Below are 17,195 nucleotides of genomic sequence, written 5' to 3' on the forward strand. Positions count from 1 at the left end.
AAGTCTCCCTGGGCACACGCGGGTCTTCTTGGGTCTTCCTGACTCTCTTTGAACCCTCCTATTTAGTTTCTCTTGCTCTTACCTTCACCTTGAACCTAAGCCATCTTTGCTCCTCCCTGTTCCTTACGATGTCGCGTTTAACAATAGAGGTAGAACAATACCTGCCGATCTCCCTGAAGGTAAATTCGGTACAAAGATGTCGGGGGACATTTACTGAATCATTCGGCCATTCGGGCAGGTATAAATTGTTTATGATGGGGGTACGTCAGGGTTTGTCCACGAGCGAAGACAGATGACGGTATAAGAAAAGAGATCGATAGTGCGCCATGTGTAGGAAGCACGAGAGGGTATAAAATTACGTCCCGACGTTAATGTTAACTTCCACTTGAGCATCTTGCTAGTTAATGTCTGAATAAACACGTATCTGGTCGCGGTAATAGCCGCGTTAATTGACGGCGCGCGCGGCGACGATACACTCTCGCGTGGACAAAGAATAAATATAATATCCTAATGTCTGTTTGACCGCTACGTTCTCTCTGTGAGGGGTGAAAGAAATATTTGCATACCCATTTCACGAAATACTCGACGCCGTGTCGAAGGCAGTGTGCGCTTAAAAGTGTGCGTCGTTGCGTAAATCGAGCAACGAAAAGTGAGCGACGGCATTAGCAAAGTAAAGAAGCGCGTGTGGTTAAACTTTCGGGATTAAAATAAGTGCTCATGCAGAAATGGAGTCACGTCATCCGGCGACTGAAACTAAATTACCTCCGCTTCCTCGTGGCTATCTTTGATCGTTCTCATTGATCATAGGGGCAGAAAGGATGCTTTTCCTCGGTGATAGCGGGTTTACCGGCCCTCGCCACGATACCAGCACGTATCGCAAGCCCGCGGCTTATCGGGCCGCAGAAAGTTTGCCGTGCAGTGCCTAATCGCCGAACGATAAGAGGTAACGCGTGCCGTGCAGAAAATTGCCACCGTCGATTGAAAAATTGCGACAGATCGATCAATTACAGAGGCAAACCCACGCTGGCCTCTCGATAGAACTCTGATTAGTTCTCTACGATGTTTGATTTCGATACGGCACATCTGTTTCCGTGCATCGTTATGACTTATCGATTCTGCATACTCCCATAAGGCTCGCGAGCGCGTATTAGTCTCGTGCTTTTATTTCATTACCGTATTTTATCTGACAATTCGTGGAAGCTTGTTCAATGAAAGAAGAATATGGAACAGTTCCTTTGCTAATTGAATTAAAGTAAAGGGAAGGTAGGAATCTTTCACCAGCAAGGCTCTAAATCTGGTACTTGATCGTCCGTGTGCCCAGCCGATGCGTAAATTACGCGAATACAGTTTGCGAAGCCTGCCGCTTGACGCCACCCGCTGACCACGACGATCGCATCGCCCACTTCGATGTACTTCTTCGTACGAAGGTGATCCAGGCCACTTTGTATCCGGGTCTCCATATCTTTGCCCCATTCGCACAGTGGCTCCTCTGCATTTGCAATTAAATTAAACGCGGCGTGCTATGGCGCTATCGCTTTGTTCACGGCGGAGTTGCCGCGCTGTCGACGCGTTTCAAATAAATTCGCTGTGACGCAAGAGTTATCGCTCACTTCTGTAGTGAAGTGGATGGATACCGTGGTACAGCAGCAGCCATCTTGCGACTACCCCGTAGCGCGTCACTGCCACGATGGGGCACCGTGGACGGTACATTGACAATAGGACTGCGCTGCGACCAGTGGTCGTTGCGACGATGATCGCAGCCGCGTTCAATTTCAAAGACGTCTCGACTGCTCCTATGGCGACCGATTGCAGAGGATCCAAAGGAATTGGCACCTGTTTTCGCGGAGGCAAGAAGACGAAGAGTATTGTCTTGTAGAAGTTATAGTAAAGAAACATTTTGTGGTACAATTCGCAGGGGCGGATTTGAAGATTTGGCGCTCCTAGGATAACCGTCTGTCGCCCTTTCCGCGAAGTATCATAAAATATTTTAATTTAAAAGAATTGAGACGACTTCAAAATTAATTTAATATGGCACCTCATATCTAAGTCATTGCTAATTCGCCACATGAAAAACTAGCTTTACTACTCGGCTTCGCTCGAAATTTAAATTCGGATTTTATAAAAAAAATTTATTTTTTATTTTTTTTGTGAAAATAGTCACGTTCTTCTGGTGCAGCTAGGCATAATCAGCTGAGACACATTTCGTGCCCCCAGAGTTTAGCGTTCGAAAGTTTTTAGGCGACAGACAATCACACAAACACTTTCTGCTTTATTTATTAAGATAAGTAATTTGTTTTTAAAGTTGTCTCAGGCCTCTGTGTTTAAACCTTTTCCAATTTCTTTCGCTGGAAATTTGCCGCCCTAGTCTACAGTCTACTCAGCCAATACCTAAATCCACCCCTGAGTCAATCCGGGTGGTTATTTTACTCCACTCCACCATTATCCCTGAAGTTTAAAAAAATATAGCGACCGCATTACCCTAATCCAAGCATATACCTTATAGCTAAGCTCGTCAAAGATTTCCTTCTGCCACCGGGCGCTTTCAGCTTCCCTGCACACTGTGTCCACGTCTTTCAACAATTCAGTAGTTCCCTTCGAGTCTAAGCTGCCCGTTTTGAGGAGAATCGTGTCGACTCCGTTCAAAACAGCACTTGCAATCAGGTTCATATCGATTCTCGACTTGTCGTCTTTGCACACGTGGAAAGCTAACGCTATTGGCTTCCCCAGCTAAACGGGATCGGCGGGTGTTGACCGTGCGGAATTATTTTTAATATCCGACGAGCGACGACGCTCAACACACGAGTGCTTACTTTGATGCACTTCGCAATGGCCATCTTCTCGACGAGGAACAACTTCTCGCTCCCCACGTCGACCTCGACGCTGGCTCGATCGAGAAGAATGCCATCGGCTGCATGCAAGATCCCGTCGAAATTCTCCAAACCCTGCTGCGAGGAAATCTTCGCTACCACGCAAATTCTTGTAGCACCTTCGCAAATTACAGAGGCTTTAAAGTCTATTCAGCGGCCTCCTTCGTTAAACGTACCCATCTCTTTAAACCGATTCTTCACGGCGTAGATCATCTTCTCATCGCGCGTGTGGTTCACTATGATAAAATCACACTCCAAGTTCGAAGCCAGCTCTATATGCTCGTCGTCCTTGTCTGAAATCTGCGGCAATTCGACTACGCTGTCTAATAATTGCACCAGCTTCTCGTCCCTCACGACACCGCCCTTTATGATCTTACAAACTATGCACGTCTCGCCTGTATTAACATTTGATTTTTTTTTTAATTGACTCGGCGGCTTGATCGGCAATAATTGAATAATACGGAGGAAGGGTGCAACTAACGGACACAAGCGACCTGCAATAAGACAGCGCCGCGATCGATCAGGATTTTATCACCAGGTCGACATACTCTTGGCAAGTTTCGATAAGAGACCCAAAAGCAGCTAGCGCAGCCTGCGCGTTTCGCGACATCGTCGGTTACCAATTTCACAGCATTGCCTTCCTTCAGCTCAGCGTAACCCTGCAAGAGTGAAGGATCGGTCTCTTTAAACCTCCCTCTGCCGTTCGGTTCCTTATGCTCGAGCAGAACGTGAAGGTGGAATGGTAAATTAATATCATTTCGCTTCTCCGTAGTTGAAGACAATAAGTTGATTGGCAGACAGCTGAATGGTAATCATACTATGCTCGTCTTATCACCGTGGAATACGCCCGTCCTTATTTCAGGGCCACGGATGTTCATCGCAACCCCTAAGGGGTAAACCTCGCTGGTGAATTCGTACATCCTATTCCCAGCTTCTCTAATAGACTGTACGGTGATTGCGTGCCATTTCGCCTCTTGATGGGACATGTTCAAGCGGACCGTGTTTGCGCCAGCTAGCATCATGTTTACGATAGCGTCGGGGCAGGAATTCGCGTCCCCTGTACCGAAACGATGGAGGCAACAGTCTTGGGAAATATCGCGCTAGCGATTCTGCAAACGTCTCGGGAAAGAGTGTTCAATTTATGAGACTTTACATTCCAAATTACTGTTCAATGGCCAAGGTAAATAAGGGGTTGCGCTCAGTCAGCAGGCCGAAAAAGGTGCGAACCTTCGAAAATCGACAGTTTACGTTTGAACATTTGCAGGGCTTGAAACAGTTAAAAAATAACCGTTTAAAACTGTTATATCAAGGTTCTGATTAAAACGGTTGTGGAGAATCTTCATTCGGAATAAACTGTTACGAAGAACCGGAATTTCAAACTACTATCTGTTTCGGTTACGGTTCCTATTTCCCTCCTCAGATCGGTTCCATAATCGTTATTTTTTCGGCGCTATGTTGGTTCCCTAATTGATATCATTAATAATTATTGCAGGCGCAGATTACTGTATATGTGCATATTTTTTACAAAATCCTTATAGAAACAGGAGAAGCTTTTAACTTCCTATTCTGAATAATATAGTGTATGTGTGTGAGTGTAAAAAATATGTAGCTGATTTATGTATTTCAACGCTTTATTAGAAATCAATGATACGTATAAATGTTTCTCCTTTTTCTATAAGGATTTTTTTAAAAATATGCACATATACAGTAATCTGCAGCTGCAATAATAATTAATGATATTAATTAGGGAAAAGTCGATACCAGAATTGATTCTGGAATCGTTTTGGAACCGATATAGAACCAAAAAAATAACGGTTACGGAACCGATATGCGGAGGGAAATAGGAACCGTAACAAAAACAAAAAATAGTTGGAAATTTCGGTTCTTCGTAACAGTTATTCCAAATAAAGGTTCTTTATAACCGTTTGGAGAACCGATATCGATATTATAACAGTTCTCAAGCCCTGAACATTTGCCATTTTGTCCTAAATCAATATTTCGAAAAACCCTTCGTCCAAGGATTAGATAATTATATATATTAACTAAATTTTTTTCCAATTTTCGATTTCAAATAATCCACTTCTGAGTAATCGCGGTCACCGCAAATCCCTCTCTTGACATAGCGAAATGTACTACCTTTCACACAAAAAAAGAGATGTTAAAATAAAGCTTTATAGTTTCAGAGAAAAAAATTCCAAAAAATCACATTTTTTCGGCCTCTTGACTGAGCGTACCCCTTAAATTCATCTCTTTATCTAAAAATATTTTTAAATATCAATACCCCTATTCGCTCTTTCTTTGCACACTCGAAACCAATATAGGGACCCCAGTGCGATTAAATTCGAAGTAAAGTCTACATATTTATCTCTATTTTCTTCGTCTATTCGCTACTAAGGAGTGTTTTTTTTATATGTTTTAAAAATAAGAAATACGAGTTTCTTTATTTCGGCCCTTTTGCATATTTAAGGGGTGAGAGCAGCCTTCAAAGTTCATCAGAGTAAACAGGGGTATACTCTCGTTTACTCACCCAGGGTGACCATGATTCTGGTGAGTCTCGCTAACTTACAGCTAGAATACACGTCGAGCTGCGCGTCGTGTTCGAGACGCGTGCTTTGAAACGCTGCTCGTACCTGGTCGTCAGCCGAACTGTCATCCTCAAAGCGTATCATCTACGTAACACAAGTATCCTCTACATTTCGAGCTTACTAGCACAATATTAAAAGGCACGTGAACGTCGAAAGTATACCCATGGCATTCGGCGGCACGATTTTTGCCGTTTCGTTGCTGGCGCGATTTCATTGGAACATATCATGGTGGGAGCGTAATGGAATTCAGGCTGCTTGATAATTTTAGTGAAGTGAATACGATGTCCGGGCGCCTGTAGTTGAATTTATTTCTCCATCTTGCCGGTTTGGTTTGAAACGGGTTAGCGAATGGTTAATGTTGCGTGTTACGGTGAGGGAAAAAAAATTGAATACTGCAACAGTTTCGTTTCGGTGTACACGTGACAAAGTAGGGAAACTCACTGGGGAGGAATAGGAGGGTGCCGTTTACAGGGTATTGTAACATGTTAACATAAAATACGTTTCTTTATTCATCCCTCGTACAGGAATCAAAGATCGAAGTATTTACTGTTCGTTTCAAGCAATCGGTTATTCAAGATTCAATAATTTACTAGTGCAAATGATTATTAGGTAGTAAAGTTATTTATACGTTCGCATATGTACATATATATGTATACTGTGATATACATAATGTACGCGCGGGCATACACACTATCGCGTGGCTGTGTAGGTACATCTGTAAAGACAAGAACATAATACTGCAGCTACTGGCATCTTCGTTTTGTTAACTCTTCGGTAAATTTACTAAGTCCAGCGTATGTATATGTTACGTACATACTGAACCCTCGACATCTACAACCACTGAATCTCTTTTCCTCTTTGCAGACCAGCCAGTGTACGTTTAGTCAACGGTCCTATAAATATAAAAAAAAGAAACTGACGCCTCCTTCCCTGTAACCCATTTCTTCCACACGTAAAGGACGTAACGACACACAGTTAGGTATGTACTGCATAAAAGTCTCTGTTTCGTAAATATGCGACAAAGTGCAGCAACAAATAATCTTGGTTCCATGCACTTGATAGAAGGAAGGTATTAAAGCTAAAGCTGAGAAACTGTATATGCAACTAAAAAGAAGTTAAATATATCTCTGGTGGGCGCGTAAACGAGTATAATTAAAAATAATTTGTTTCGCAGGAAAACACTTAGAGTATTTAAAGTACTATGTAAAGTAAATTGCGAACGTGAAAGCAGGGGTGGATCCAGAGGGGTGCGATAGGGACGACACCCCCCCCCCCCTCCAAGAGTAATAAAATAGAAAAATATTATGACATTGTGTATTATTCTGTATAATTAATATGAATTTAATTATTTCAGCTATTATTTATAGTAAAATTTCACTTGCACCCGTTGGCCCGCCCACCAGAGATACGACAAGCTGACAAATGATAATGTATTAAACAAAGCATGCAGGAATTAAACATGCAGGGATCACAAGATATCTTCGTACGAGTCTGCCTCACTGCGTACAGTGCATGCATCGTCAGACGGGGGACCATCAAGATCTACGTACACGATACGAAGCGTATTCGTGAATCCTGAGCCTTGTCTCCATCCAGTGACAACGATCACCGACTCCCCGGTTTTAAGGAAACCGCGGCTCTTGCCGAAGTTCAAGCCAAATTGAACGCGTACGTCCACGTCTTTCACCCAGTCACTCAATGGCTCTTCTGCACATAATAAATAAAAGGGTGTCTCCTTTAACCATCAGCATAATCACTGCTAAACCGTGAAGTGGCTATTCATCGTTGAAAGAATAATCGCTGAATGCTTTACTCGTGACTGTAACAGTAACAGAGGGATAGAAAAGGAATGATTGCTTCTTGCAGGGCCGGCGCGGGTATGGCTGGCGCCATAATACAGGATAATTTTCAACACCCCCAATTTGGGGGCATGAAATTTTTGTACCTGTTTCCTATTGAATATGTTTTGTGTATGCGGGAGTTGGATTCTTTTATTATTAACCCTGTTCGGGTGGCGCCCTTAAGACTGTCGCGCATTTTGAGAGAAATTAATATCAATATCGCTGCGTCACCATTTTTTTATAAATTTTTCTCTGCCTATCGCCGCGCTTGGCCAAAATGCACGACGGCCTTTATGCGGCGCAAAACTTGCATAATGGGTTCCGCCGGCCCTGGCTTCTTGGGTCTGCGCAATTTATCTCCTCCACCCCTTGTTCCCTATCTACGAAGAAAATAACATATGATATCCCTCACCTGCGTAATACAGTGGTAGGATACCACGGAACAGATGCGCCTGTCTGGCAACCTGGTGGAACCTGGTCACAGCGATGATGGGGCAGTGAGGTCTGTACTTCGCGATCAGATGCGCGGAACGACCGGAGGTCGTGATTACGATAATAGCGCTGGCTAAGCATTTCACGGACGCCTCGACAGCCGCAATTGCAACAGCGTGGGTAGCATCGATCGGAGGTATAGCCTTGCTCGCGAGATCGTGGAAGATCTGCGTCTGCCAAATAGCGGCCTCTGCTTCCTTGCAGATGTTCGCCATCGTGCGCACGCATTCCAGGGGGTACTCTCCCTTGGCGGTCTCACCTAGTCAATTCACAATTACCATTGGGCTTAATACACCTGACACACCTCGGCACGAGAGCCTGAAAACTAGGGGTGGGTCTCTTGAAACTTCAAAACCCAAAACCCGAGAAATTTTCGAATTTCCAAACCTTGCACTTTCTTCGTGATTCGAAACTCTCGAAAGCTTAATAAGATGAAGTATAAAATCAATTCGCAGCGTGCCTCGGGAACTTGTATAGTTTTATATTTTTGTTTGTATTTTCTTTAACTATGGTCGATAGAGATTTATGCAAAATTTTTACCCACTTCAATTTAAAGCAGAATATTATACTCACAAAACAGAATCGGCACTTCCAGTTCCGAGAGTTTCACGTTTCAAGAATTTCGGGGAATTTAAAAGTTAGGTTTCGAACCCACCCCTGCTGAAAGCGCAGCAGCACGAACGATACCTGACAACATAACGCAGTCTGCGCCGTCCAAAATGGCGTTGGCCACGTCGGAGGTCTCGGCTCTAGTTGCGCGCGGCTTCTTCACCATGGACTCGAGCATCTGCGTGGCACAGATCACGGGCTTCCCGGCCTTGTTGCATCTGGTGATCATGCACTTCTGCGCCAGGAACACCTTCTCCGGCGGGATCTCGATGCCGAGGTCACCGCGGGCCACCATGATGCCGTCAGAAGCCTCGATGATCTCGTCGAGGTTCGTCATGCCCTGCTGGTTCTCGATTTTCGATATGATTTTAATGTTCTTGCCCTTCTCGCCGAGGATCGCTCGGATCTCAGCCAGGCTGGCGGCGTCCCTTATGAACGAGGCGAAGATCATGTCGACGTCGTGCTCAACGCCGAATTGCAGGTCTAGCTTGTCTTTCTCGGAGACGGCTGGCAGATCCACTGGCACCCCGGGGAGGTTCACACCCTTGCGGGAGCCGAGCATACCGCCGTTCTCCACCGTGGTGGTAATTCCATCGGGGCCTGGAGGATGGGAAAGGGGGAGGTGAAATTCAAGCGCTCCTTTTATTCCCTGAACAATATAACATTGGGCGCCAATTCACAATGTTACGACTGACGAAGGCAGAAGTTTCCTCTGCTTCGGTGCAAGACGATAAAATAAACCCCCGCTATGGACGCATTTCAACTAAGGATTAAGGGGTTATACCTAGTCAGGAGGCCGAAAAGAGGCGAATGTTTGCGATTTTTTTTGAAAAAGCGGAAGCATATATTTTTACAGAACTTTTTACACTTAAAAGAGCAACATTAAAGATCATTTGGTAATTTTTTTGTACAAAAATATTTACGTTTATAATAAAAATATAAACGACATCCAAGAAGCCTTTTTAAAAACGGTGAGCAAGATATCTCAAAAGCTACTACACTAATCTTTCTAAATTTTTTTGGGGCTTATTTTTTACATAAAAATCTACTGAATGGCGAAACGATTTTTTCCATTGTATAGTTTCGATTTTATCAACGAAAAACGGCCATTAGTGATATCCATGAAGCCTTTTTTCGTTGATATAATCGAAACTATACATTGAAAAAAATTCTTCCGTCATTCAGTAGATTTTTATATAAAAAATATTAAATAATTAAGTAAATATTTTTCTACAAAAAATTACCAAATGTTCTTTAAATGTTGCTCTTTTAAGTGCAAAAAGTTCTGTAAAAATATATGCTTCCGCTTTTTCAAAAAAAAATCACAAACATTCGACTCTTTTAGGCCTCCTGACTAGGTATAATCCTTTAAGGGGGTATTCTCGTGGAGGAGAATACCTCCTTAAGCGCGCGCATCACTATTCCCATTACTTCTGGGAATCCTTCGAGAGTGAGAGAACGCCAGAGCGAGCGAAAGGGAGCGAAAGTGCCGACACGACAGCTACCGCTAGCTGTGAAAGAGGGGAAACATAATACTTGGTCACGTTTTGTCTTTCAAGCACTTAGGCTGTCTCTCTCTTTCTCTCAGCTTGAACTCGTTGACGCTATGCGTTAAGAGTTCGCCGCCAGCCCCGAGCGCGCGGCCATAGCGAGACACAGCTGCGCGCCACCATTTAAAGCAGAGACAAGCGAACGGAATGTAGAAGATCTATCAGTGATACGTACCAACGGCGGTGACGATGAGGGAGATCAAACCATCGTCAACGTAGACACGGTTCCCAGTCTTCAACACCTTCGAGATGTTCGCATAGTCCACATAGACTACATTGGCGTTGCCCTTCTCCATGAACGCTTTGTCAGTGGACAGTTTGAAGGTTTGCCCCTTGGTTAACTCGAATTCAGCTGACCCGCCCTGATAACGCAACGAACAAGTTCAATGAGGAATTGCAACGGGCGCTCCCACCACTGTACCAACACTTTGATTAGCGCCGGCGTCTTTTCGCGCCAATAATATCTCCTAGGAGTTACTGTACCGAAGGTATCGCTCTACCAGCCACGAATTGAAATTCTTTGATTAGTATATATTTAAGTTTTTAATATTGCGGCCCGCGCAAAATATTAGGTCTCCACTTTTGGCCCGCTAGGCTTTCAAGGAGCTCGCTTTATGCTTTCTACAAAGCTTCTCCGACGAAGACGATCGGAAGCACCCGACGCCATTCAAAGTGTTACGCCGATTCCAAACCGAACGAATCCGGTTACGTACACCCTCGTGGAGTCCAGTACGAATCTCGGGCCCCTTAGTGTCCAGGGCAATGGCCACGGGAACGTGGATTTTGGAATGGGCAGAGTAGTTCTTCTGCGCTTCCCGGACGTTGTTGATGGTCTCCGCGTGATACTCGTGCGACCCATGGGAGAAGTTCATCCGCGCGATGTTCATTCCGGTCCCGATCATCTTCTCGAGGGTCTCGACGGACCGCGAGGCGGGCCCGATCGTGCAGATGATCCCTGAGAGGCGGACGAACGACGCGCGGCTCTCTACGTCCAGGGCGCACATGTGATCTAGCTGGGTCTGAGCGTTCAGAGCCAGGGTATTCGGCTTTCCAGTCATCTACAAGAACCAGCAACGGTTAGACTGTTACACCGAACTGCTCGGCGACAATCGCCAGGCAATTCAGCTCCGGAGCGTCTCCAGGCTTCTGTGCATCGCGTAATTAGAATCACCTGTTATACACGCGGGCATTGTTTCGGGACACGGTGGAGGTATAGGTTTCATGTACACGGTGCTGATTAGTTCGAGCTGGCTTTTAGGTAGTGCCGATGACAACGTAACGATAAACCGACATAAGTGAAGAGAGGCTCGGTGCCCTATTCAGACTACGTTATATTCAAGTACGGTAGTACGGCCACTGCGCTAAAAATAACTTAACATTGCTGCTAGTCGTTGCAAGCCTCGTCTCGCGAGACACGGGCTTAGCTGGCAGTATGTATCAGGCGACGAGAAACTTGAGATTTTAACATTCCAGTGACTCACTTTTTACGTTGCAGGCAAGATGGCTGCCTAGATTTATCAAAGATTACGGGGCCCATTCAAGAATCAACGATTGCTAATTAGTGCTTTGTCCCTGCGCTGATAAAGCGGAGATACAACCCAGTCTCAAACCACTGTCGATGAGAAAGTGCCGCGATAACATTAATGCACCCGCGTTATCAGCGAGGGGTTCAATTTGAAGTCTAATTACTAATTACTATTTAATGAAAAGAGACTTTGGAACGGGTAGCATTAAACTACATGTATATCTATGTAAACTAATTGTATATCAAGCTCAAGAAAGTCACCAGCGCATTCAAAAAGAGAGAGGTTCCGATCAGTTTACTTACAATCATTAGACTCTATATGCTCGAGGAGCGAAGTAACACCTCATTCAATCATTGCTTATAATCCCCACGAATCGTAGGAGAGCTACAAACGCAAACCATGCGAGAAAAGAGCTTAAAAAAGGTTGTCAGAGATACAGCGAGGTCGTAAAATCGGCCAGACACGAGAGCAAATATTTTTCGAGCATCGAAAGAAACGGCTTTAAATATGAAACGATAAGGACCACAGTTTCGCTTAGGGTCGCGTGGAGTATCTTTACTCTCACCCTGAAATGGAATACGCGAGGCATTGAGACAAAAAACGGACTAACCCACGTTTCTCGATGAAGTTCAGTTAGTAGCAACAATGTCTTCCAATAGGCTCTACTAATCATAAGAAATAGAAAACTATTAATACTTTACAATCTGGGTTAGTCCGTTTTTGCTCTGAATGCCTCGGATCGTAGACTGAAACGAGCGACTTCGCTGTATCTCAAGAGATATTACAAACACTTATAACCATACTTGCAATAATACAACGGCGCAGTTTCATTCTCACTAAGTAGCTACAATCAGTACAAAATCAAATGGTCTTCGAGGGCTACCAAAGACAGCTACCACTTTCCATTCTCTTCTTCCCTCGACGCAAGCTCGCAATCGCACCAGCCTCGATCAGCCTCAGCCAACTGATTTCATTGCAACTCTAACTGAAGGTGCTCAAACCAAAAGCTTTCTCAACACTGCGGCGAAGATTAGAAGCAAGCGTCGCCGCGTCAGAGCGGGCCCGCTCTGATTCGAACAAACCGTGTGGAGACGCTTGGAAATTTTACACGCTCGCGCGCAGTAACACGAGCAAGGGTCCCCGGCGCGGTTCGTCGAAAGAGCATCGGGCCACCTCTGAGTGTGCAACGGCAATGCACGCGGTAGGTAGAGAGCTCGGGCAACTTAAACGCCGAGCAGGGTACCGAGGTGTTGGTAAGAAAATAAAAGAATACTGATAATGCGGTCACTGCAAAACAAACTGCCCACTAGCTGACGGCTTTAATACCTTATCGTCGACGGTAATCCAGACCATTCTTGCGGGCTGCGCAAATAAATAGGAGACAGGAATTAGTGGCAATGCGGTATCGATGATGCCGCGGCTACGTCTGGCTGCATACGTCGGTGTACGAAATGCACGCGCCTTATCGGGCGAGCAACGGAAGTTTCGCGACAACCGGAAGCAGAGAGGGGAACCGAAGGAGCCGCCCGATGGACGTAGACGATGGCGGCGCCAATGCGTGCAGCAGGTATACCAAAATTCGATCCGCCCCATTCTACCCTGAACCGTTACGTTCATTCATAGAAACGAATGATGGCGATAAGATTGCACGGTGCTGCAAGTACTTTCAATCGCTCCGTTAAGCACGCTACAAAGGTGTTAATTAATTAAGTACGCGGGGGGAGGCTGGTTATCGTTTGAGGTGCGTGTGTAACAAACGCGTCAATTATGATCGACTATTAAGTAGCTGGTTAATCGTTATCGCGAGGTGAAGTATTTGAGGAAATATATGTGTTGCTTGGCAGTTGGAAGTGGTGCGATAAATTGTAATCGAATGATTTAGAATTTCCTTCTTTCACTGATCCCTAATTGGGCCGCTATGCAGAAAACTACCAACCCTCGATGATCTGAAAGTGAGCTTCAGTTTTCGGATTTTAATTGTTAAAGAAAAGTAGCTTCGTTGCTATTGGGTATATTTTATTTCTTGTTATTGTTTTACAATCTTCGTTAATGGGTTATTTAATAGCGAGTAGTATAAATTTAAATTTTCTGTAGCTTTTGTTTTTTAAGCCTGAAATGGAACAATGTGACTTACAAGGGAACTTCCCGAACCTGGATATTCAAAATATTCTGAAACTTCGTGAATACGTAGGGAATTTCCCCCTGATTACAAAGCAATTTTTGTTTGCTGCCCAAGTTCACTCTAAGGGGGTGTAATTGACCCTTGAAAATCCGGTTATTTCCCGATTTTCTGTTATAACTCGTGAACTGTAAAATAATTTTTTACCAAATGATAGATCTCATTAAGAGAAGTAACTTTTGTCTTGAAACTTTTTCTCTATCTCTTACAGTTCGCGAGTTGTAACACAAAATCGGAAAATAGCTGAATTTTCGGGGGCTGATTTTACCCCTCCCCGAGTGAATTTGGGCAGCAAACAGAAATTGCGTTGTAATCAGGAGGAAATCCCCTACATATTCACAAAGTTTCAGAATTTTTTGAATTTTTGGGTTCGGGATCTTTCCTTGTCAGTAATTTTAATAATTGTATAACGTAAAAGTCCTTCCATGGGTTGGTAATCTTTTGCAAAATAAAGATCACAAAATCGTGTGATCCATACTGCGTTTAACCAATTTTTTTGTCATGCGAGGATTGATAGATTTCTGCATTATTAATTTCGATGGATCTTTGTTTAAGTTTGAGTGGTTCAATGGCCGCCCAAAGGTCGACGCGATTATTAAAAATTGACCTAGGTCTTGTGACAAAGACGACAGTGTTTCAGAGAAACGTGATTCACCCTCAGCACGTATTACCGCCGCCATCGTCTGAAAGTATATAGACATTCATAACACGCCATTTTTGAACGATTGCAACGCTCCAGAAGAACGACGAATTGGGAATGTAAATAATGTACAGAGTGTATATTAATTAATGGCAGCTCTGCGAGAAGCGCGATTTAATGCAACGAACTGCGATGTATCGTTACGCCAATTCCGAAGATCGTTTTACATCAACGCGATTCTTCGTCCGTAATTTTTTAGATACATTTCGCGATGGCACATCTGTGGCAGTATGAACTCGAAACGGCTAGATTAATAAAATACGCGGCGATAGAATTATCACGCGGGAGTCACGTGTTTCAAATCGTAATTGTATTCATGATATTTTAACGGCACTGCGAGGTTACTTTAATATCATCAAGCTGTGGCACTTTTCCTGGTCAATCTCCAGCCGAGTCAATGATATACAACTGTAGCATTCGACCACATAATTGTTACGCAATGGCTTGCGCCGTCAAACTGACGTCAAGCTTTTCTTTCGTATCATGGTTCAGAAGTCACACGTGCATTGTTTCTTTTCTATTAAGAGGTTATCGGATGGGTTGGGGATATTGACGAGACTGTGGTGTAAGAGTGATTACACGTATCTATGTAATTACTCTCCGAGTGATCGCTTATAGTATGCCAAGGTATGTGTACAGAAAAAGAACGAAGAATGCGACTTCTCGTAAGACCTTCTCTAAACGCAAACGCTGATTCAGACACGTGCATTAATTTAGCAGAGTGGCGAGTAATTTAGTAATTTACCAGTGCTTTACTAAGCTACTCGACTAAATTTTAGTGTCGATACACAGCAAATTCTTAAAATACTCACTGCTCGGCTAAATTAATGCACGTGTCTGAATCAGCCTCTAGACAAAAGAGCGTACCCTGAATTCTGATGCGTGTACAGACCCCAAGTGTTATATTAACAAAATGATTCTACAATCTGAATGATCCATAGGTCGCGCAAACATTATTTGACATTGCCTGCGTCAATGGCGGAATGTAAACTATCATAGTTTCAGAAAAATTGTACAAACTGACATTGCGGAAGCCGGCAACTAACCAACTAGTCCATTTCACAAGAATGAAAAACTCTGCGAGCGTACGGAAGGATATATCCGAGTAGAATAAAATTACTTAATATATTCATGACGCCTAAGCTGATATAACAATGCAGAGTTGATATATTTACTTTATGTATATTTCAAATGATAATTGCAATATATACGACTGAAGTGTAACTGGATAAAACGGAATGTTATTCTATGCACTAGGAACCGTAAGTTCTATAAGAAGTTTAAGCACAGATTCAGTAATAATAACGAATTTTGAATACCCCAAAGCAAGTGTATTATTTCAAGGTCAGATTCGTCTTCGTTAGGTACTCTAGACTCTAGACTTTATTTAAATCTTCGTATGTCCATGAACACGTTGACGAATTAGCATTAGACCGTTAAACGCGATAAAAACCTGGGCAAAGTCGATAAGGAGCCGAGAGACGATACAGAAATCGTGAATTCGGGGAATGTAACAAAGGCCGACGGATTCCTTGGATCGTTTTTCACAGTTACGATTATTGGGACAGGTTAAGCAGCCGAAATTACGCAATCTTAAGGGCAAAACTGTACAATCTGATTTCTTCGTTACCTTCTCGGAATCGTTAAGACCAAGCAGGGATTCAAGTAAACGAGAGTCAACGAGCTGCGTGGAAGTTCGAACGAAAAGGACGTTATCACGTTCAAAGCCAGTAGGAAACTGATGTTTTAAGGACAAGAAAGGTCATTACTTCCTAATCACCTATCTTCTACCTTTCGGCTGATTCTCAACGCAACAGCCACCACTTTATACAGCCGCGAAAACGCGATCGATAGTCGGCGGTCATAATCATTTCGAATTAAAAATAACGCGCGGATGCCGGCCATATCTGTATCATTTCTATTTCGTAGTTTTATTAATTAATTTATTTCAGACTTCTGCTGTGATTACTAATTGAGCTTTACAATTTAAGTGACGCTTTAAGGTCGATTTATACAGCCAACGAACGCTCGACGAGTTTCCAACGAGCGAACATCAAAGATGCCGAAGCACAGCCGTCTCTAGTACTGTGGCCAGATGGAAAAAAGACGGCTGAAATGTCACAGGGGCAAGGGGGGTTCTTCGGTCGCATTGGCTCCCGCCGCCCGTGTCCCGTTTGCTTACTTTTTATTCGTCGACTTTGTCGCGCCGGCCAATAGGAATATACTATTCGGAACCTAGAGTTTCTCGACCGACTTCTTTCCATCGGGGCACACTACTAGACGTGCCGAAGGCAAAATGGCACACCGCGAGAGGTGGTGAGGAAATTTTCCACAATTATAATACTGTCCTCTAACACGATTTTATAATTAATTGCATAATTGTTCCTTTCAATAGGTAATTATGCTAACCCCTTTTCCATGAGTTCACTTAACCTGTTTGGCCTCGTACCAATAATTTTGTCTATTTCAGGTCTCTATTAACTTATACATAGCTTTATCAATTTTTTAAATCCTTCAATTTGGTTCAAAGATGGCTTTATCTTGTTTCATACTTATTTTTTCTTGAAATCTCTGTAAATATTTGAAATATAATGCATCGCAACCCCAAACTATCCCGAGAGTCCATAGAATATATACTACGTTTATAAATATTAGTATACTACTGTATTACTTCTACTTATTATAGTCTATGATATTTATGTATTGCTTATACATAATAAAATATACGGTATATTAGTATAATTTTATATCACAAAATAACGTTAATTATAATGCTGAGTACAGAACTCTACTATTGAAAATCGGACTTCCGATCCTCACATGAGCGGTGTTATAAAAAAATGGCA

General features: G+C 43.4%; 2 protein-coding genes across 3 annotated transcripts; both read right to left on the reverse strand.

Annotated features, from left to right (window-relative positions):
- Positions 1-144: 144 nt before the first annotated feature.
- LOC143371197 (pyruvate kinase) lies at positions 145-3,974 on the reverse strand. Its single transcript, XM_076816147.1, has 7 exons — positions 3,686-3,974; positions 3,349-3,631; positions 3,044-3,262; positions 2,811-2,986; positions 2,497-2,727; positions 1,611-1,833; positions 145-1,489 (listed from the first exon to the last, which is right to left on the reverse strand). The coding sequence occupies exons 1-7, from the start codon at positions 3,887-3,889 to the stop codon at positions 1,275-1,277; spliced, it is 1,551 nt and encodes a 516-aa protein (XP_076672262.1). The 5' UTR covers positions 3,890-3,974; the 3' UTR covers positions 145-1,274.
- A 1,963-nt stretch (positions 3,975-5,937) lies between these two features.
- On the reverse strand, positions 5,938-16,144 carry LOC143371832 (pyruvate kinase). Of its 2 annotated transcripts, XM_076817481.1 has the most exons (8): positions 15,980-16,091; positions 12,797-12,832; positions 10,658-11,002; positions 10,120-10,306; positions 8,473-8,994; positions 7,706-8,044; positions 7,003-7,159; positions 5,938-6,345 (listed from the first exon to the last, which is right to left on the reverse strand). In XM_076817481.1, exons 2-8 carry the CDS (start codon positions 12,821-12,823, stop codon positions 6,333-6,335), a joined length of 1,590 nt encoding a protein of 529 aa, XP_076673596.1. In that variant the 5' UTR covers positions 12,824-12,832; positions 15,980-16,091; the 3' UTR covers positions 5,938-6,332. The 2 variants fall into 2 exon arrangements, with proteins under 2 accessions (XP_076673596.1, XP_076673595.1); XM_076817480.1 differs by lacking the exon at positions 12,797-12,832 and having other exon boundaries at positions 15,980-16,144.
- Positions 16,145-17,195: the final 1,051 nt, after the last annotated feature.

This window comes from Andrena cerasifolii, chromosome 7, assembly GCF_050908995.1.
Source record: "Andrena cerasifolii isolate SP2316 chromosome 7, iyAndCera1_principal, whole genome shotgun sequence".
NCBI lineage: Eukaryota > Metazoa > Arthropoda > Insecta > Hymenoptera > Andrenidae > Andrena > Andrena cerasifolii.